This window comes from Carcharhinus amblyrhynchos, chromosome 11, assembly GCF_965287045.1.
Source record: "Carcharhinus amblyrhynchos chromosome 11, sCarAmb.v2.hapA, whole genome shotgun sequence".
NCBI lineage: Eukaryota > Metazoa > Chordata > Chondrichthyes > Carcharhiniformes > Carcharhinidae > Carcharhinus > Carcharhinus amblyrhynchos.
The window spans coordinates 72,147,896-72,167,206 of NC_137334.1; the positions used below are offsets into that span (position 1 = coordinate 72,147,896).

General features: G+C 41.1%; 1 protein-coding gene across 1 annotated transcript in view; it reads right to left on the bottom strand.

The window, feature by feature from the left end:
- LOC145350212 (low-density lipoprotein receptor-related protein 1-like) overlaps positions 1-9,980 on the bottom strand; it is a 1,564,930-nt gene extending 1,554,950 nt beyond the window's left edge. Inside the window, exon 1 of the mRNA XM_080199274.1 lies at positions 9,899-9,980. Within this exon, the coding sequence (XP_080055400.1) occupies positions 9,899-9,980 (82 nt within the window). The remainder of the gene's footprint in view (positions 1-9,898) is intronic.
- Between the last annotated feature and the right edge of the window lie 9,331 nt (positions 9,981-19,311).

Here is a 19,311-nt window from a genome sequence, read left to right on the forward strand (position 1 = left end):
AACATTCCGATGAGACAAGGGGGTTTTGGTAGGTCACGGGAACCGTGGTACACGAAGGCTGTGTTGAACCTAGTCAGGAGGAAAAGGAAGATGTACAAAAGGTTCAGGGAACTAGGAGATGTTAAGGATCTTGAGGAGTATAAGGACTGTAGAAAGGAGCTTAAAAGGGAAATTAGGAGAGCCAGAAGGGGTCATGAGAAGACCTTGGCGGGTAAGATTAAGGAGAATCCCAAGGCCTTCTATAAATATGTGAAAGGTAAAGGGATGAGAAGAGAAGGGATAGGACCTATAAAAGGTGAAGGGGGAAAGGTCTGTGTGGAACCAGAAGAAATGGCAGAGGTGCTTAATGAGTACTTTGCCTCAGTATTCACGGTGGAAACTGATCTGGGAGATTTTGCTATGGATTTGCAGCAGATGGAAAAGATTGAGTATGTGGATATTAAGGAGGAGGATGTGTTAGAACTTTTGAATTCTATCAAGATAGATAAGTCGCCAGGACCAGATGGGATGTACCCCAGGATACTGTGGGAGGCGAGGGAAGTGATTGCAGAGCCCCTGGCGATGATCTTTGCATCGTCAATGGAGACGGGAGAGGTTCCGGAAGATTGGAGGATTGCGGGTGTAGTTTCTATTTTCAAGAAAGGGAACAGAGATAGCCCGGGAAATTACCGACCGGTGAGTCTGACCTCAGTGGTTGGTAAGCTGATGGAGAGGCTTCTGAGGGACAAGATTTACGAGCATTTGGAGAGGTTTGACATGATCAGAAATAGTCAGCATGAATTTGTCAAGGGCAGGTCGTGCCTTACAAGCCTAGTTGAGTTCTTCGATAATGTGACTGAACACATTGACGAAGTAAGTGCAGTGGACGTGGTGTACATGGACTTCAGCAAGGTGTTTGATAAGGTCCCCCATGCAAGACTTCTTGAGAAGGTGAGAGGGCATGGGATCCAAGGGCCTTTGGCCTTGTGGATCCAGAACTGGCTTGCCTGCAGAAGGCAGAGAGTGGTTGTGGATGGGTCTTTTTCGGCATGGAGGTCAGTCACCAGTGGAGTGCCCCAGGGATCTGTTCTAGGACCCTTGCTGTTTGTCATTTTCATAAATGACCTAGATGAGGAAGTGGAGGGATGGGTAAGTAAGTTCGCTGATGACACGAAGGTCGGTGGTGTTGTGGATGGTCTGGAAGGATGTCAAAAGTTGCAGCAGGACATAAATAGGATGCAGGACTGGGCGGAGAAGTGGCAGATGGACTTCAACGCGGATAAATGTGTAGTCGTCCATTTTGGCAGAACCAACGGGATGAACGAGTACACTATCAAGGGCAGGAGTCTTGGTATTGTTGAAGAGCAGAAGGATCTTGGGGTCCGGGTCCACAGGACTCTTAAATCGGCCTCGCAGGTGGAGGATGTGGTCAAGAAGACGTATGGTGTACTGGCCTTCATTAATCGAGGGATTGAGTTTAGGAATCGGGAGGTAATGCTGCAACTTTATAAGACCCTTGTCAGGCCTCATTTGGAGTACTGTGCGCAGTTCTGGTCGCCTCACTATAGGAAAGACGTAGAAGCTATTGAAAGGGTACAGAGGAGATTTACAATGATGTTGCCTGGATTGGGAGGCATGCCTTATGAAGTTAGGTTGAGGCAGCTGGGACTCTTCTCCCTGGAGAGATGAAGGTTGAGAGGCGACCTGATAGAAGTTTATAAAATGTTGAGAGGAATAGATAGGGTGGATTCTCAGAGGCTATTTCCCTGGGTTGAAATGGTCGCTACGAGAGGACACAGGTTTAAGGTGCGGGGAGGAAAGTACAGAAGTGATGTTAGGGGTAAGTTTTTCACTCAGAGGGTGGTGAGTGAATGGAATCGGCTGCCGTCAGTGGTGGTGGAGGCGAACTCGCTGGGGTCTTTTAAAAGACTTCTGGATGAGTATATGGGGTTTAATGGGATTGGGGGTTATAGATAGGTCTATAGATTGGTAGGTGTTGATGTGATCGGCGCAACTCGTGGGCCGAAGGGCCTGTTTGTGCTGTAGTGTTCTATGTTCTATGTTCTATGTTATAGTCTGTGTCCCTGCAATGACCAGTATGAGTTGATATATGGCAAAATTTTTCCATAACGCCTTCCCCCGGCCTCCCCCCACCCATCACTGCCCGGTTCAAAGGATGTGTGGCAGGAGGGAAAGCTCAATAGGAAGCTCAAATATTGGTGTCCTGTCGATGTGACATTCCAGCAGGATCTTCTGATGCTGCTCACCATGGTGGATCAGGAATCTCACTGAAGGCCAGCATGAAACTGATTTGCATCCCACAACTTGGATGCAGATGTTGGAATCTTCCACCTCACGCCTAACTCTCCATGATGCTAATGGAAACACGCAGGTCTAGAAGATGTCTTGACCACAGTGGCATGCAAAAGTCAGGACATATCTGAAGAAGGCCTAGGGCTGCCTCCAAATTTCAGAATGGAGGTTGCCAGTGATTCCTGAGCCTGGAACACCACAGTTGTGGTTGGTGGATGGGGCGGCACGGTAGCACAGTGGTTAGCACTGCTGCTTCACGGCTCCAGGGTCCTGGGTTCAATTCCCGACTTGGGTCACTGGCTGTGTGGAGTTTGCACATTCTCCTCGTGTCCACGTGGGTTTCCTCCAGGTGCTCCGGTTTCTTCCCACCGTCCAAAGATGTGTGGGTTAGGTTGATTGGCCATGCTAAGAAATTGCCCCTTGGTGTCCAGGGATGTGTAGGTTAGAGGGATTAATGGGTATTGTACGTAGGGGTAGGGCCTGGGTGGGATTGTGTTCGATGCAGCCTTGATGGGCCGAAAGGCCTCTTTCTGCACTGTTGGGATCTATGATCTATGACTATCTGGTGGATCTTCTGCCTTCAGTGTCTTCAAGGAAGTCCACCTGCTTTCCTCAGGCAATCCAAATTCTTTCTTCAATGATGGGTCAGTGATGTGCTATTTCATCATGGCACTTGGACATGACAGTGGGCCGCCTGCCCTGCCACGGAAGACAGTGCTACATCCCCAGTTGCGTAATTAATTCTGCCAGGAATGGAAGATATAGCATGGTTTCCCGTCAGCCTCTGCAGTGGGAAACATCCTTGTTCCCCCCCGCCCCACCCCCTCCACTGCCACCGGACTTAGTCCCAGGCGGGAGAATTCCACCCATATCTCCCAATGTTGACACATTGACGGTGGTCAGCGAAGCTAATCATTATGCTTTTCAGTCCAGCCTTGACATTATAGTTTCTTAAAAAGACTATTACGTAAAGATTATTATAGGCAAATCATAAACAGCTATCAGACCCAAGGAATGTGTTTATTTTAAATTAATTTTCAGTAAAGTTCACATGCAATACTAACTTGCCAATAAACACCAAGAAAACAAAAGGTTTAATTAATTGAAATATAACTAACTACTATAAGTGAAAAATATGGTAAAGAATTAAGGCTGCTTTGCAGTACCAGGGACTTGGTCATTCTAAAACAAAGCTACAAAAAAAACTTACACACGAAATGCAGAACTGACAAACTGATACCTTTAATTTACTCAAGCAACAGGCTTGCTTTTAATCCACAGTTCAGAAGTCAGACCAGTTTGGCTTATCATAGAATTATTGGCTGATTAAGGGCCAGAAAGAGGCCATTCAACCCATTGCTTCCTTGCTAACTCTCTGTAAAAGGAAGGCCTAATCCTCTGCTTCTTTCTTGCAGCTGCAGTTCTTTCCTCTACCAGTGCTTATCTGATTCTGTTGTGAAAGCCCTTATTGTACCTGTTCCATCACATCCTCAGGTACTACGTTTTGGATCCCAACTCCTTGCTATCTCACCACCAAGGCTGGACAGACTGATCTGTATTTGCTGGGTTTACTCTTACACTCTTCTCTGAACAAGGGTGTTTTTAATTCTATAGTCCTTTGGCTCCAGCTCTGTATCGCAGGAGGTTTGGCAGGTTATGATCTGTTCCTACATAATTTGCACCCTTACTTCCCTCAGCATCTTTTGGATGTATCCCACCTAGTTCTGATCAATTTTAAATATCTTAAGTGTTTATAATCCTCATCTCATCAATTTTTAGCCCAACTCAACTATTTTCTTTCACTATGACTTTGGTAGCATCTTCTCCCTTGGTAAGGACAGATGTAAAGTGCTCAGTTATTTTCCAAGCCATGGTCCCTCACTCCATGTATAAATTTTGTGCTCTTTTGTGCTCATAATCTGCCCCATTCCTCTTTTTAATACCATTTTACTTATGCTTATAGATTACTTTTGTATTCACTCCTATGTTACCTACCTATCTCTTCTCACACTCTCTCTTTGCCTCTCTGATTTCCTTTACCTCTTCCCCTCTGAATTTGCGGTTTTCAGCCTATTTCTAGATTGTAATGCCAACCTGACACCTGCCATACACATCTTTTTCTGCTTCATCTTACTTTCCATCTATTTTGTCATCCAGCCAGTTCTGGTTTTGGTTGTCTTATCTATTCCCCTCTTGGGAATGTATATTTTATTTCACTGGTGCCAACTACCTTTTTGATAAAGCATATTGTTCCACATTGTTCTGTGGAAGACTTGCCCATCATTTTGATTTCAATTTATCTTGATTCCAATGTGTCTGTTCTCAACCCAATGAAATTGGCCTGCTTCCAATTTAACATTTTTACTTTAGATTGCTCCTTGCCCTTTCCCATAGTTAATCTAAATCTTATAATACTATGATTACTATTCACTAAATGTTCCCCAACTGCTGTTTGATCCACTTCATTCCTGGGAACTAGATCCAGTATGTCTCCTTCCTTATTAATTGGATCAGAAACAGAATTGGCAAGAAAATTCACCTGAAAACACTTAAGAAATGTTTCCTTTCACACTATTACTATTCCAGTCTGTACTAAGATGGTTGAAGACCCCATTCTCACTATTTACACATCTCTGTAATTTCCCTTCAGGTTTACTCCTCAATGTCTTTCCCGTGAGTTGATGGCCTGTAGATCCTTCAAATTAGTACATCATTTTTTTCTTAACTCGAATGAAATAAATTCAATCATTGAGCCCTCCATATCTTTCCTGAATACCTTGTATCCAGGAATATTTAATACCCTTTTTTGAGCCAGGATCTTTTTATCACTGTGATGCCATATTACCATGTGACTATTTACATGTGCAGCTCACCAATCTATTTGCAACACTTCATGTGTTTACAAACATGCATTTGGAATCTAATCTAAACTTTATCTTCACCAAATACCTTATTACTTTTTACTCGAATGCTGTTTGTTCTTCTCAATCCTTGGTGCACCTTACTTCCTGACAATAAATGATATTACCCATTCTTCCTCACCCCCCAATTTAGTTTAAACCTTCCTTGACACCATTTGCAATGCTCTGTGAGAACTACTTCTTAACTCTGTTAAGTTGCAGTTACTGGGCAAACTTCAGAGCAAGCTTGCAGCGCCAGAAGCATCCGACTAAACTGTCTAAATTGTTGATATAGAGATTTTAATTACCTGGGAGGAAAACTTCTAAAGGCCAAGTAACAATCATCCTTGTTGCAACCAGGGACATGACCACTAACACTTTACCTCTTGCAGTACAGAATATAACCACTTTGCCAGGATGAGCAACACCACATTGTTTATGTTGTGTAACAATTGGGATTAAGTTGCTTTTCATGGCAGACTATCATGTAAACATTACATCAGTATGAGAGAAGCTGGCAACTTCATAAGCAAGAGTTGGATTTCACGCATGGCTGCACAAGAGGTGAGAAAGACAAAAGGACCTACAGCCCACATCAGTAACCTCTGTCAGTCAGTCATATGCTTGGGATCTGGCCAGATTACTTTATCTCCATTTTTCCTTGGCAACAGGCAAATATTTACCTACTTACTTGAGATTTAGGGCTGTTTCTTATTTGTATTCTTCAACCGAGACTACATTTGCCACACTAGGTTGCTGTTCATTCCAAAGGGTTACAATTCCCATGGTGAATGTGTATTGCAGATCCAATTGCCTAAGGCCTGTGATGAATTGTAATCCATCTCATTTAAACTGCAGGGAAGGTTCCACGATAATGGAAACCAGAGAAGAAACAAAAACTGTACCTAGGTTAACTATGAGTTTCTGAGAACCATGCCTAAAATTTGGAAAGGTAAATGACCAGCGAGCAAAACAAAACATCGTCCAACAAAGCAGGATTGCTTAGTCAGTCAAGTCACGAGGAACAGTAGCTGCCTGCCCCGTCAGTGGCAACATTTATATTGCTATTAGTGCCTCCAGAGATTTTGATGAGAATTGTTGCTTTGAGTTCATGTAGAGATTCCACATACGCTGGTGCTCCCCTTACATGACAATATTAATAAGAGAATTATGGCTGTCTTGATTATGCTGTTCTAAAATAAGTTCAACATGTTATTGGTTAGATTTACATTATGAACTCCTGTGTTCAGAACTATATTGTATAGTATATATTATAGCCTAGCTATCCTGCGGAATTTAAAAATAACACCCTGCACTTTTATTTTCCAGCCTTGTCAATTTATATCTCTGAAAGAAAGCTATGAATGAGAAACTAAATGTGGCACTATATGACACTGCATTTGTGCTGTAGATTCTTTTTTTCATTCCTACATACTCAATTCCCAATTTTGCACATGGAATCAGTGGGTAGGTGCTTAGCAGAAGCTAACCCATTCTGGGAACTGAAGGAAACTGTCACATTAATGAAGTGCTGGAAAGATTTACTAGAATGTTACTAGGACTTGATGGTTTGAGTTATAAGGAGAGGCTGGGTAGACTGAGCATAGGAGACTTAGAGGATGATTGCATAGAGATCTATAAATTTATGAGGGGCATAGATAAGGTAGACAGTCAACATCTTTTCCCAAATGTAGAAGAGTAAAACTAGAGGGCATAGATTTAAGGTCAGATACATTAGGACACAGAGGGGCAATTCTTTCATTCAGAGAGTGGTGATATCTGAAATGAGCTGCCAGAGGCAGTAATAGAGGCGGGTACAATTTTGTCTTTTAAACAGTTACATGGATAAGATGGGTATAGATGGATATGGGCCCACTGAGAATAGCTTAGTGGTAAAAACTGGGTGGCATGGACAAGTTGGGCCGAATGACCTGCTCTATGCCATAAACTTCTATGACCCCATGATTCAATGGCTTTATTCTCCCCTCTTGCACCTCCTGTTGGCTGATCTAAGAGTTGTATTGATGCAATCCTGTCAGCAGGTTGCTTACCCACTTTAGGTCTGGGTGGCTGTTGGAACATTGCATGGAGGATTGAGAAATCAATAAAAATGAGGCACAAAAATATTGTTGCTTGATTAGCATGTGTTTGAGCTTCTGAAAAAAATAGTTTAATTGGTACTTACGTTCAGATCATTGTCATAGCAATTTTAACCACCAACATCTAAAATATTTTTAAATAATCGCACAAGGAAATTTTTGAGGATCTTACTGAGACTACATACATGACACCGGTACAAATGTTACTTTCCTTGTCAAAATACATAATTTAGTATTACTGACGCATATTTAAAATAGGAGAAAATGTTTTTCTCATTCTTCTACCTGCCGAAAAGTACCACAATATCTTTTTTTTGGCACAATAAAAATCTCAGGGTAATCCGTGCCATAGGATGAAGAGCATTTCCTCTGGTTTGAAAGGAAATTAAATCAGGAGAGATCTATTATGTGTGACTGTTTCAATTCTGCACCATACTGCACTTTTATCCAAAATCAGATTTACCCTTCTTGCCAAAGTTATTAACTTCTGTCCTTCTACATAATGTTGGAGAACTTAGTTTCTGTAGAAACATTGGTCGCAATAAACCTACAAACTGAACACAGTTAAAGAAATAGATGGGAAGAGAGTATTACTCTGAAGTATTACACTATCAAGTTTATTAATCTTCACACTATCAATTGCTTGAATTATTTTACATTGGTCAATGCCACATTACTAATGGTTCCTCCTTCAAACTAATAACAGGTTATAAAAATCCTTAATGTACTATGTACTTCACAATTGCAAGCTCCTCACTGTAACATGCTTCTTGTCCTCCTGCCCCAAAAAATAATCTTATGGAGAAGATAGGGCCAGGAAATGAAAAAGAAACATAAGAAGACCTCAGCTTGGATACTAATCAATATGAATAATTGAATCATGGCCTCAAAATAGGCACAGATCGATGTTTTGCAAATTTATCCACAGTAGTTTTTGAATTGGCCACATATTAAATATAGAAACAGAGGAAAAAATGTAATTAACTATTATGTTACACAACCTTGTTCTTAGCCAAGTACTTTCTCCTACTTCCTTTTGTTAAATAAATCTTTCACAATATACAGTCTGCAGTGAAATATATGAAGATCACTACAGTTTTACAAAAAATTACTGTAACATACTCTATAATAATATAGATTGAAAGATGTACAGTGCAGAATGTTTCATATTCTCAAATGTCATAATTCCAGAGTTTACGAAAAATGTTAGCAAGAAACATGCTTTTTTTAAAACTAAAACTTCAACGATCCAGAATTATTGTAGTGTTTGCGTCTTTCCTGCTTAGAAATGTACATTTAGAAGATAGCAACTCATGAACAAACTTATGTGATTAAAAAAAAGGTCATTGTAAAAGTCAGTCGAACAAATATTCTGCCATCTTTGGACTTAAAGTAGAAAGCAGGCACAATATAGTAAATGTATGAATCAAATAAATGATACATTTCCAACAGATCAACTTTTATTAGCTCTGGCGACCAGCGAAAGATATAGAGATCACTAGAATTTAACACAAGCCATTCCAACTAAAGGCTTGGTGGAAATAATAGAAAATAACAGAGTTGCTCCTTTCTTGCTCTTTGTTGCCAACAGCAGTTGATAAATGCACATAGGAAATCCCTAAGTCGGTGTAAGTACAGAGCTGAAGCAATATCCAATATACTTCATTGTACAAACAATTCCTAATTGAAACTGTAATTTTTTTGAGGACAAACTGAATATTAAAGGTGAAATATTTATTTTTTAAATTATTTAATGCTTAATTTTCACACATGAAGTGAGTACATTTGTTTATTTTTGTGGACATGACAAATCGAATGAACATACTTCTTGATGGCTTCTTCTGCGTTATGTAACACAAACCATATACTTGTGAAGAATAGCGGAAGTGGCAGGAAGTATGTGAATTCCGAGATTTTTTTATTTTTACGCAAGAAGATTTGATATATTCCGACACGTTGCACCAAAAAGTCCCGGCACAACACAAAGTCATGGTGTTGAAGTTTGTAAACCAGTTTGTGATGTTTGGCAATTCTTTTATGAATATATTATACTTTAAAAAAACTTGCATGGCACATTTTTGCAGAGCACAAAGGGAGAAAAGAATGCCGTGACGTGTAAAACAACACAAGTACAGCTCCTAATGCCCCTCTCAGTGCATAGCACAGATCGTACGTACAATTGAAAAAAGATCAGCAGCCGAGGTGGCAGCAAGAATATTAATTACCTAACCTGATAGGATTAATCATTACTATAACATTTAGTAGGCATTATACAGTTGGGAGTAGAGGTTAGGGTGGAACCACAGATTCAAAGTCAAATGCGCTAAACTTCTCCACAAGAGCAGTACTGAGGAGAAAAGAAAATCACAACGCTCTTTTTTCTCTCACCAGATGCTGACTGCTTTAAGCTAATAGTGCAGTACTCATCCTTTCACGAGATAGTCACTCAAGGGTTACTAGAAGCAGTAATTAAGCACAATAACACAAGCTCTTCCTCTGATAAAATACAGCAATGCTCCATATAGTCACAAATGACATTTTGTGAAAATGTACAAGTTTGTCAGAGACTTCCATAGCACAGCAATCCAGTAAATAAAGTACCCTTACCTTTATCAACTAGAACTGACACAGCCTTGGTGATGGGGAATAATCCTGATATTGTTACCAAAGCTAAAATAAACTCAGACATTGCGACAAATGAAGGCTGTGACTGCCTCGCTGCACACTCAGTAAGTCAGCAGAGAACCAGTGTCGAGCTGCGTAATCTAGAAATGTCAAAGGAAATTCTTCTGCTAAATGAGCCGATCTCCCTCCTCTGCTTCCAGCAGAATTTGTAGGTGTATGTGTGCAGTGTGTGTCTTGACTTTTCAATGCAGTGTACGTCTGGTCTTACATCACAAGAGGGCAGTGAGTGATGCTAGAGGATGGAATTTCACTGATTAATCATGGAATCTACCATACACCCGTTCCGTATCGACACCATTCAGATTCACTGCCTAGTGCAAGACGTTTAACAAACAAGGAATGCATAGTTACGCACTGAGGACAATATAGATCTCCGTTTCCTTCATTTTAGCTGCTTCAACAAAGCAGTGCTGCATAGTACACTGTGCATGTAAAGTCTTCCCAAAATAAATACTGTAATGCCTGCCACGTTGTGCTAAATAACTGACCTGCATAGTGGCAGAACTTAGTCTTTGTCTAGGGTGAATGTTATTTTTCTTTACAATCATTCTCTGGAGAATTCCTGATCATGCCAGTTGTTCCTTATTAAAATGGAAACCAATTATCATACCCAGCAGCAATGTTTATTTTCCTTCTGTAGCTTTTTTTTGCTCTTTTTTCACTTAATTTGTGCTGTTGCTACAAATGATATTGAGGTGTTAACCCCATTTTGTCCATCATTTTTGAGAATGATTAAAATGAGTACAGCACATCTCCATTAATTGTTCAGTACATCAATGCTAGTAACTAAATATAATTACTCACTTACTGATTGGTTTAGTTATTTCTCACTACACACTATATAGTGTACACTATAACAGGAATCCATATTTTTATTTTAAAATCTCATTTCTGTCCAGTCTACTTACATACATAGAAATAAGCTAATTGCTTTCTTTAAAAGAGCTTCCCAATACATTTTCACAGAAAGACAAATTAACTTTAACAATAAACATAATTCACTTTTTTCCAATTGATTATTATCCAATGTTTATCCCTCTCCTTGATATATTTTCATTATTTTAATTCCCACAAGATCCTTTCAGATCCAGAACAATGAATAAATAGATTATAGCTTTGAATGTGCCTGCTCCTCAGTGAATAAGAGGTATCATTTATTTTTTACTATGGAGAGACACTCCACCCAGTGGTACAATGCAAAACTAACCTAACACACACACACACTGAGCATATACTGGGTCCATTTCACCCAGTGTGATAACCCAGGTGAAAAAAGTAGCTGGGCTGGTCTTGTTTATATTGCGCCACACATCAGGGCAGCTTGGCTGGGTGATACATAAGAAACATTAGACCTCATGAGTCAAGTAACAGGATAACAAGAAGGTGGTGTTGCAGTTGGAAATCTGAAAAAAATTACTGAATCCTTTCTACCAGTGTTAAATTACAATGTTAACTTCATAAACTGTTGTGATACCAGTACATCATTTATTAATTAGACAGAACCTTTACATTGATTAGATTTTTATGGTTACTTGTTTGCTACACATCAGCCTTACTGCATTAGTTTAAATAAGTAACATGTCTTTTTATAACAATGTTCACATACACAGGATTTATGTTATCCAAGCAGCTCATTGAAACAGGCTGTCTAGAAAAAATGAAAACATGCACACACACATTTAAGGACCACACAATTATTAAAGTCTTTCATGTGAGCTACTGCAGAGGTTTTATTCCATGTTGAATAGTACAATGAAACCTTGCCAGAAAAAAATGAGGTCAAGTGTTTTAATGCAGTAGAGATTTAACAATGTCAGGAATTCACTGGTGTAGCCATTGCGACAAACAACCTAAACATACGCATCATCAATTCGGAAAAAAAAGAATAACCCATTGAAGCCAAACTACTCTTAGATGAGAGTTATCAAGACCGATGTAAGAACGTTGTCAGTCTAAATATCCAGAAGATTATTCAGTCTTCGTGACCCTCCCTAGTGGCTGGTGGCGGTGAATGCATGTGGAAAGGGTGGACAGGTGCCAGAACGAAAAGACTGGGCCCAGTTGACGCTACCTTGTTAGCATCTGCTGCTCAGTTTTGCCAGTGTCTGGAGGATAAAGCTTCAGGCTAAAAGATCATTTAAACTGTTTCACCTCTGGAGCCATGCTATTATGGAGAAGTGGCCTGTTTCTGTCAGCTGAGGGATTGCTTGTTTTCCCATTTTCAACGCTGCTGGAGTCTCTGATTTACCAATGTTGATCTCAACAAATTAGTTTCTGATGAAAGTACATATCAGATTGACTTGAACTGGTGGTTTATATTCATAAATGGGTTTCACTGTCAATTATAGATTGAAATCTTCATTAAAAATTAACTTACTGATTGTGGACTACCAGAACACATTGCTAATTTTTGCTGCAACACATTTGGCAGTTACCTGTGGTCGTAAATGATCTGAGTTTCAGCGTGTCACCTGATACCCTGCAGATGTTCAAAGATAAAACTTAGCACATTCACAAGAGTGGAGACAGTAAGTGGCTCAAAATATGTGTGTTACAGAATCTTAGAGGAACCTGCAGTGCACATGCACACTTCTGGCAGGAATTGTGCCAGACCACATCCCAGAGAGGACATTGGTGCATCTGCATTGAGTATCTACTAGAAGTATGCAGAGTAAGCAGATCATGATGTCCACTCTGTGTAAAACTAAACATTGCCATTTTGGCGCTCACTGCTCAAGTTCATGCCATTTTCTAATCGTGTACGATTGAACAGATTTTCAGCATCAGGAAGGTATTTCCAAGCCATTCTATTTAAATGGATCATCAGCTACTTTCAGATTAGTTGCTGATATTGTAGAAGAATTCACAGCTCTCTGAAGTTTAAATTGTTAAAATCTACAAAAAGTGGACTGGCAGGTGTTGAAGATGGCTCCGAGTCTTCTGCAAAAGTCACTTGCTGGCAGATGTTGGTGGTGGATGTTTTCCTTGGATTGCAGCATGTTCGAGATGATGAGTAGAAGGTTCACAGAGAGCAGGGCAAGCTCTTAGAAGAGGGTGGAGGAGGAGGATGAGGGGAGAAAAGTTCTCAGCAGTTGGCCATATCTACACAAGGTGCTAGTGTGAAACCCGGTTATGGTCCTCTCAGCCACTGCATCCAGACATAATCTGGTTCCTGACCCCTAATTCCTGCAGGAGGTAGAAATCATAGAAACCCTACAGTATGGAAAGAGGCCATTCAGCCCATTGAGTCTGCACTGACCACAATCCCACTCATGCCCTACCCCCATATCCCTACATACTTAGTCACTAATCCCTCTAACCTACACATCTCAGGACACTAAGGCAATTTTAGTATGGCCAATCAACCTAACCTGCACATCTTTGGACTGTGGGAGGAAACCGACGCAGACATGAGGAGAATGTGCAAACTCTACACAGTGACCCAAGCCGGGAATCGAACCCAGTTCCTTGGAGCTGTGAAGCAGCAGTGCTAACCACTGTGCTACTGTGCTGCCCTATGGTGGTCATCAAGGTGATGGATCATAGAGGGGGTCATGAAGGAAATCAGGGAGGGGGCATGAAGGGGGAATGAAGGTGGTGGATTGCGAAGGGGTCATGAAGCGGAGGTCATGAAGGGAGGGCATGAAGGGGTGGGGAATGAATGGGAACCCATTGGAAGGGTCCCAGTGTTGGTGATCTATATTGGGGAGGGAGTTGGGGAAACATGACTTCAACACTGGGGGTCCTCATGTCTGTGGGGGGAGGGAGCTCTTGAATTTCAGTTTGGGATCAGGGCACCTTTTAGAAACAGCAGCCAATCCATGTGAAGCTGATCTTGCTGACATGTCCAGACCCCTACCCACACAGAACCAGTGCAAAACCTGTGCATCTCCCCACAGGAAGATTGTAATCTGATTTGTGTTGGATCACTCCTGTTTTCTCACTCAAAATGACACATTTTCACTCTTGGGGAAAATTCCATTCAAGGTCTCCGTGTTCTGTACAAATCCTGCAGCAGAGATTCTGTTGGACTCCTCCATGCTGGTTAACAATCCATGCAAGCTTTCTGGTCAGCTTGCCAATGCACCAAGCATATCATTGTGTATACCCAGCAGTCTTTTACTCCAGCCTGCTTCACCCAAGCCTTCATCTGAACCCTCTCCAGCTGAGATTATATGTGGCCTTGCCTTGCAGGGAACTGGCATGTGCACTACTCTTGCTTCCTGGCTGCAAGACACACCAGGCCAATGACTCTCCATATACATATGTCACCTCTAATCTCTGAAGTATGCCTGGAGTCAGAGTATGAGATCAAGTGATGATGTTTCTTCATTGTGAGTATTTTCTTGTTGTTCATCCAATTGCTCTGGCACCACTGCCCAGCTAGGCTGCAGTTCTTGCATATCTGAAAGGATAAAGGCACAAAAGTAGTATTGTGGTGAGGGGAGAATAACTCAATGATGAATTCTTCCTCCATTTACGACTTGTAAGTCAGAAGCGATTATACGAAGGAGGAATAGGTATGAGGATATTGTACATGTCTATGGTTTCAGCCTCACTGCTGGCCACAGCCTCAGCAGTAGCCATCCCAATAAAGCCTCCCAAAGGAGTTAAGGATATGCATCCATCTTTATCCCCCTCTTCCAGTTAGCTCCAGCTCCCTCTGTCATACATACTTTTGTTCTGCAAGAGATAGCAAATGTGTTAGTGAGTGCCATTCAACCTGTTCAGGTGATGCAGCTGTCATGATTGAATAATTGCCTGTATATGCTAGGAGTAAGATGAAGCTGTGAGGTTTGCCATCCACACCAGTGCCAAGTGTGTTTGGATAAAGTGAAACTCTGAATGTTAGGTACGAGTCCTGATTGGTGGAGATTTTTGATAGATGAGTGATGCGAGTGTGTTGAATGGAGCAGTGTAAGAGGTTAGTGTACTCTTGATGGGATGTGGTATTTGAAGGTGCATTTACTGACTTTGATGACTCAAAAGGTTCAAGGTCATTGAACTTTTTGCACCACTGTATTAAAGTCCTTTATGCTTGATCCTTGTACTGACCATCACAGCTCCCTAACCCCGTTGCATTCTGAGAGTTTGTCTAGAAGGCTTCTTTGTCCTTTAGATGAGGACATCCTACCTCCTCTGTATCTCCTCAATCAATACATTTTGGAAAACCTCAAGACTCATTCTCCCCCATATTCTTGTGTATTTCCTAGGTTGAGATTAATTGTAGAATGACTTCTCGTACTGACTTTAGCTGCAGTGCAGCTCCTCTTAAAAAGTTCAGGCTGTCTTTAAATAGTGCAGTCAAGCTTTACTGGATGCTAGCTTCTGAAGCTTTTGGGCCCCTTGCTGAGGCATGTGGCTACTTAATAATGTGATCAGTGCAAATGATATGTTGCAATCCTGTAAATGTGCGTACAGTGTGAAATTGGCAATCTGCCAAAATCAGAAGTGACAAGTTTGTGGTGATTCTTCATCACAATCCCTATGCCCATTTATGTGGGAGTGGAGTTATCAAATCTATTCCCCAAGAAATCTGAGGTAAGTATCCAAGTGGGATTATTTGTGAAAGATACAGTCAGAGCAGGACTGTATGCCAGTATGTCCCATATTATACTGAAGGCAGATACCTATTTTGCCTGCCTTATAAGTACTTTGAAAGTCCAAGAGACTGAATTGTACAAACATGACAAGCAAATCATTTATTTTATTTAATATCTAGCCCGATACTCAGCCAATGCTATTCTAAAGCCCCTGCCCCCTCCTTTCCTGCTCTATTCATGCTCATTTAACGAGGAACATAGGAAGTAGGTAATTTAGCCCTTCAAGCCAGCTCCACCATTCAATCAGATCATGGCTGATCTCTTTCTGATTTCCAAAACACCTCCCTACCTTCTACCTCCCTACCCTATTGCAAATGTGAGGTTATCCACTTTGGAAGGAATAATAGTAAAATGGACTATTATTTAAATGGAGAAAAATTACAACATGCTACTGTGCAGAGGGACCTGGGGGTCCTTGTGCATGAATCACAAAAACTCAGTTTGCAGGTGCAGCAGGTAATCAAGAAGGCAAATGGAATGTTGGCCTTTATCGCGTGAGGGATGGAGTATAAAAGCAGGGAGGTCTTGCTGCAATTGTACAAGGTACTGGTGAGGCCGCACCTAGAGTACGGTGTGCAATTTTGGTCCCCTTATTTAAGAAAGGATATACTGGCTTTGGAGGGGGTGCAGATAATGTTCAGTAGGTTGATTCCAGAGATGAGGGGGTGAGCTTATGAGGAGAGATTGAGTAGACTGGGCCTGTACTCAATGGAGTTTAGAAGGCTGAGGGGAGATCTTATAGAGACATATAAGATAATGAAGGGGCTAGACAGGGTAGGAGCAGAGAGATTATTTCAGTTTAGAATGGAAACAAGAAGTAGAGGGCACAGCCTCAAAATAAGGGGGAGTCAATTTAGAACAAAGTTGAGGAGGAACTTTTTCTCCCAGAGGGTAGTGAATCTTTGGAATTCTCTGCCCATGGAAGCAGTGGAAGCTACCTCGTTAAATGTGTTTAAGTCACAGATAGATAGATTTTTGACCAATAAGGGAATTAAGGGTTATGGGGAGCAGGCGGGTAAGTGGAACTGAACCACTCTTGGTTTAGCCATGATCTTATTGAATAGTGGGGCAGACTCGAGGGACTAGATGGCCTACTCCTGCTCCTATTTCTCATGTTCTTATTACCTGTTCCCCATATCCTTTCAACTTTTCTTCTTATCAGAATTATATCTATCTCCTTCTTGAAACCATTTAATGTGTGGAACCCAACTTTTGTCCCCTCCACCAACCTTCCAATGAAATGGCTGATAAGTTAACTTATCTTCCTATCTCCTTATTAGGTGATGCTTGAATGATTTATTGTAACTTTACATTAAATTTTGCAATATTATTGGTGCTGAGACATGGCACCTAAGGAAATTAGACAGTAAAAGTTGGTAACGCTTGCAACTGATATCATCTACACCTTCAGCTAATGATTCTAAAAATCTGTGACAAGGTATGGGTTAATGTGCAGGCCATTCAAGGACCAAGTTTTTATTTTACTATCCCTTACGTTTTCCCTTGAATTGTAAAATGTAAGCTTACATTATAAAATGTTGGATACATGATTTACAGGATACGACTTGTTAACTCACTTTGGAAAAAACGGGTTAGCATTTGAACAGTCAGGTGAAATTGTAACAAGGTAGAGTGAAAGACTTTTGTTTAAAACAAAATCCACCATCTCATCTTTAAAAACTCTAACGAGATCCACTGCCAAGTGAAGGTATTGCTGGGCTTGTTTGGATTTTTCTTGACATAATTTTGTCATTATATCTAAGGGAATGAAACTGAAATGTCACAAATGGAAAAAAAATACAGTTCCCTTCTTTTTCAAAACCACACATTACTCATTTCTTTAAGAAAACACAAGCAACTTATACCTCCACTTTCACTATGGCCCATCTCTTCTCTAAGTCTTTGAATGTGTTGATATGTCTCAGACTGAAAACCATCTCTCCTGCAACTTTTTTTGATTTTACCAATCCGGATTTCTCCCCTCCCACAACTCCAGAATGGAATTAAAATCATGAATGGCATTTTGACATCCTGACAACTTCTCAGTTCTAGTGTAGTCCCTGCAAACCCTTTATACTTTTTCCCTATATTGTAATATTGTGCAAGATATTTTCCATGACTTTGGTCAATTATCAAAGTGTAACCAGTTCCCATGAAACTTGCTTTCATATGGCAGATACACCTTATAATGGCATCCACAGCTCCTCTTGATGCAATTTTTGTTAACTTTCTTGTCTTATTACCACTTCAGTTGGATTTTTGCAACATCAACTTCTTTTGCTATTTTATTTCTCTATCACATATCTTCCCTTTTGCTTGTTTAAAACCTATAAAACCTATAATAAAACCTTAAATCGGCCTCGCAGGTGGAGGATGTGGTCAAGAAGGTGTATGGCATACTGGCCTTCATTAATCGAGGGATTGAGTTTAGGAGTCGGGAGGTAATGCTGCAACTTTATAAGACCCTTGTCAGACCCCACTTAGAGTACTGTGTGCAATTCTGGTCGCCTCACTACAGGAAGGATGTGGAAGCTATTGAAAGGGTGCAGAGGAGATTTACAAGGATGTTGCCTGGATTGGGAGGCACTCCTTATGAAGATAGATTGAGGGAGCTAGGTCTCTTCTCCCTGGAGGGACGAAGGTTGAGAGGTGACCTGATAGAGGTTTATAAAATGTTGAGAGGAATAGATAGGGTGGATTCTCGGAGGCTATTTCCCAGGGCTGAAATGGTCGCTACGAGAGGACACAGGTTTAAGGTGCTGGGAAGCAAGTACAGAGGAGATGTTAGGGGTAAGTTTTTCACTCAGAGGGTGGTGACTGAGTGGAATCAGCTGCCGTTGGTGGTGGTAGAGGCGAACTCGCTGGGGTCTTTTAAAAGATTTCTGGATGAGTATATGGGATTGGGAGTTACAGACAGTTCTATGGCTTGGTAGGTATAGATGTGATTGGCGCAACTTGTGGGCCGAAGGGCCTGTTTGTGCTGGAGTGTTCGATGTTCTATGTTCTATTTCTAGCTTGTCCTTGTTCTGATGAGAGGTCACAGCGTTGAGCTGGATTTTTTTGGTTAAAGTTAAATTTAAAGTACTTTTATTAGTCACAAGTGAGGCTTACATTAACATTGCAATGAACTTACTGTAAAATTCTCTTAGTCGCCACAGTTCAGCGCCTTTTTGGGTTAATGCACCTATCCAACACATCTGGGAGGACATGGGAGGAAACCGGAATGCCCGGAGGAAACCCACAGAGACAGTGACCCAAGCCGGGAATCGAACCCAGGTCCCTGGCACTGTGAAACAGCAGTGCTAACCACTGTGCTACTGTGCTGCCCTGCAGGATTAATTCTGGGCTGGATAGCATGTAAAACATGTTGATCTTGTACCCTTACTGCACACTCCTGACTCGACCCCCATATTATAAGGGAGTTGATGAGGGCAGGGGTAGGGGGTTAAGTGGGTGGGTGGGTGGGTGGGTGAGTAAGGTGTCAACTGGACACCTGGTCTTAGGCCTATTTTGTAAGCAGTACATCCCCCTTCCCTAGAAAATCTAGCCCATTAACTTTGTTTGTCTCTCCACAGATGCTACTAGATCTGTGAGTAATTCCAGTATTTGGTTTTTACTTCAGATTTCCACAGTATTTCGCTCCCATAATTTATGTACATGAAGTAGGTGAAGGTGTGTTACAGGCGTAACCTAGAAAAGTGGATTTTCATATTTTATACTATATTTAAACTT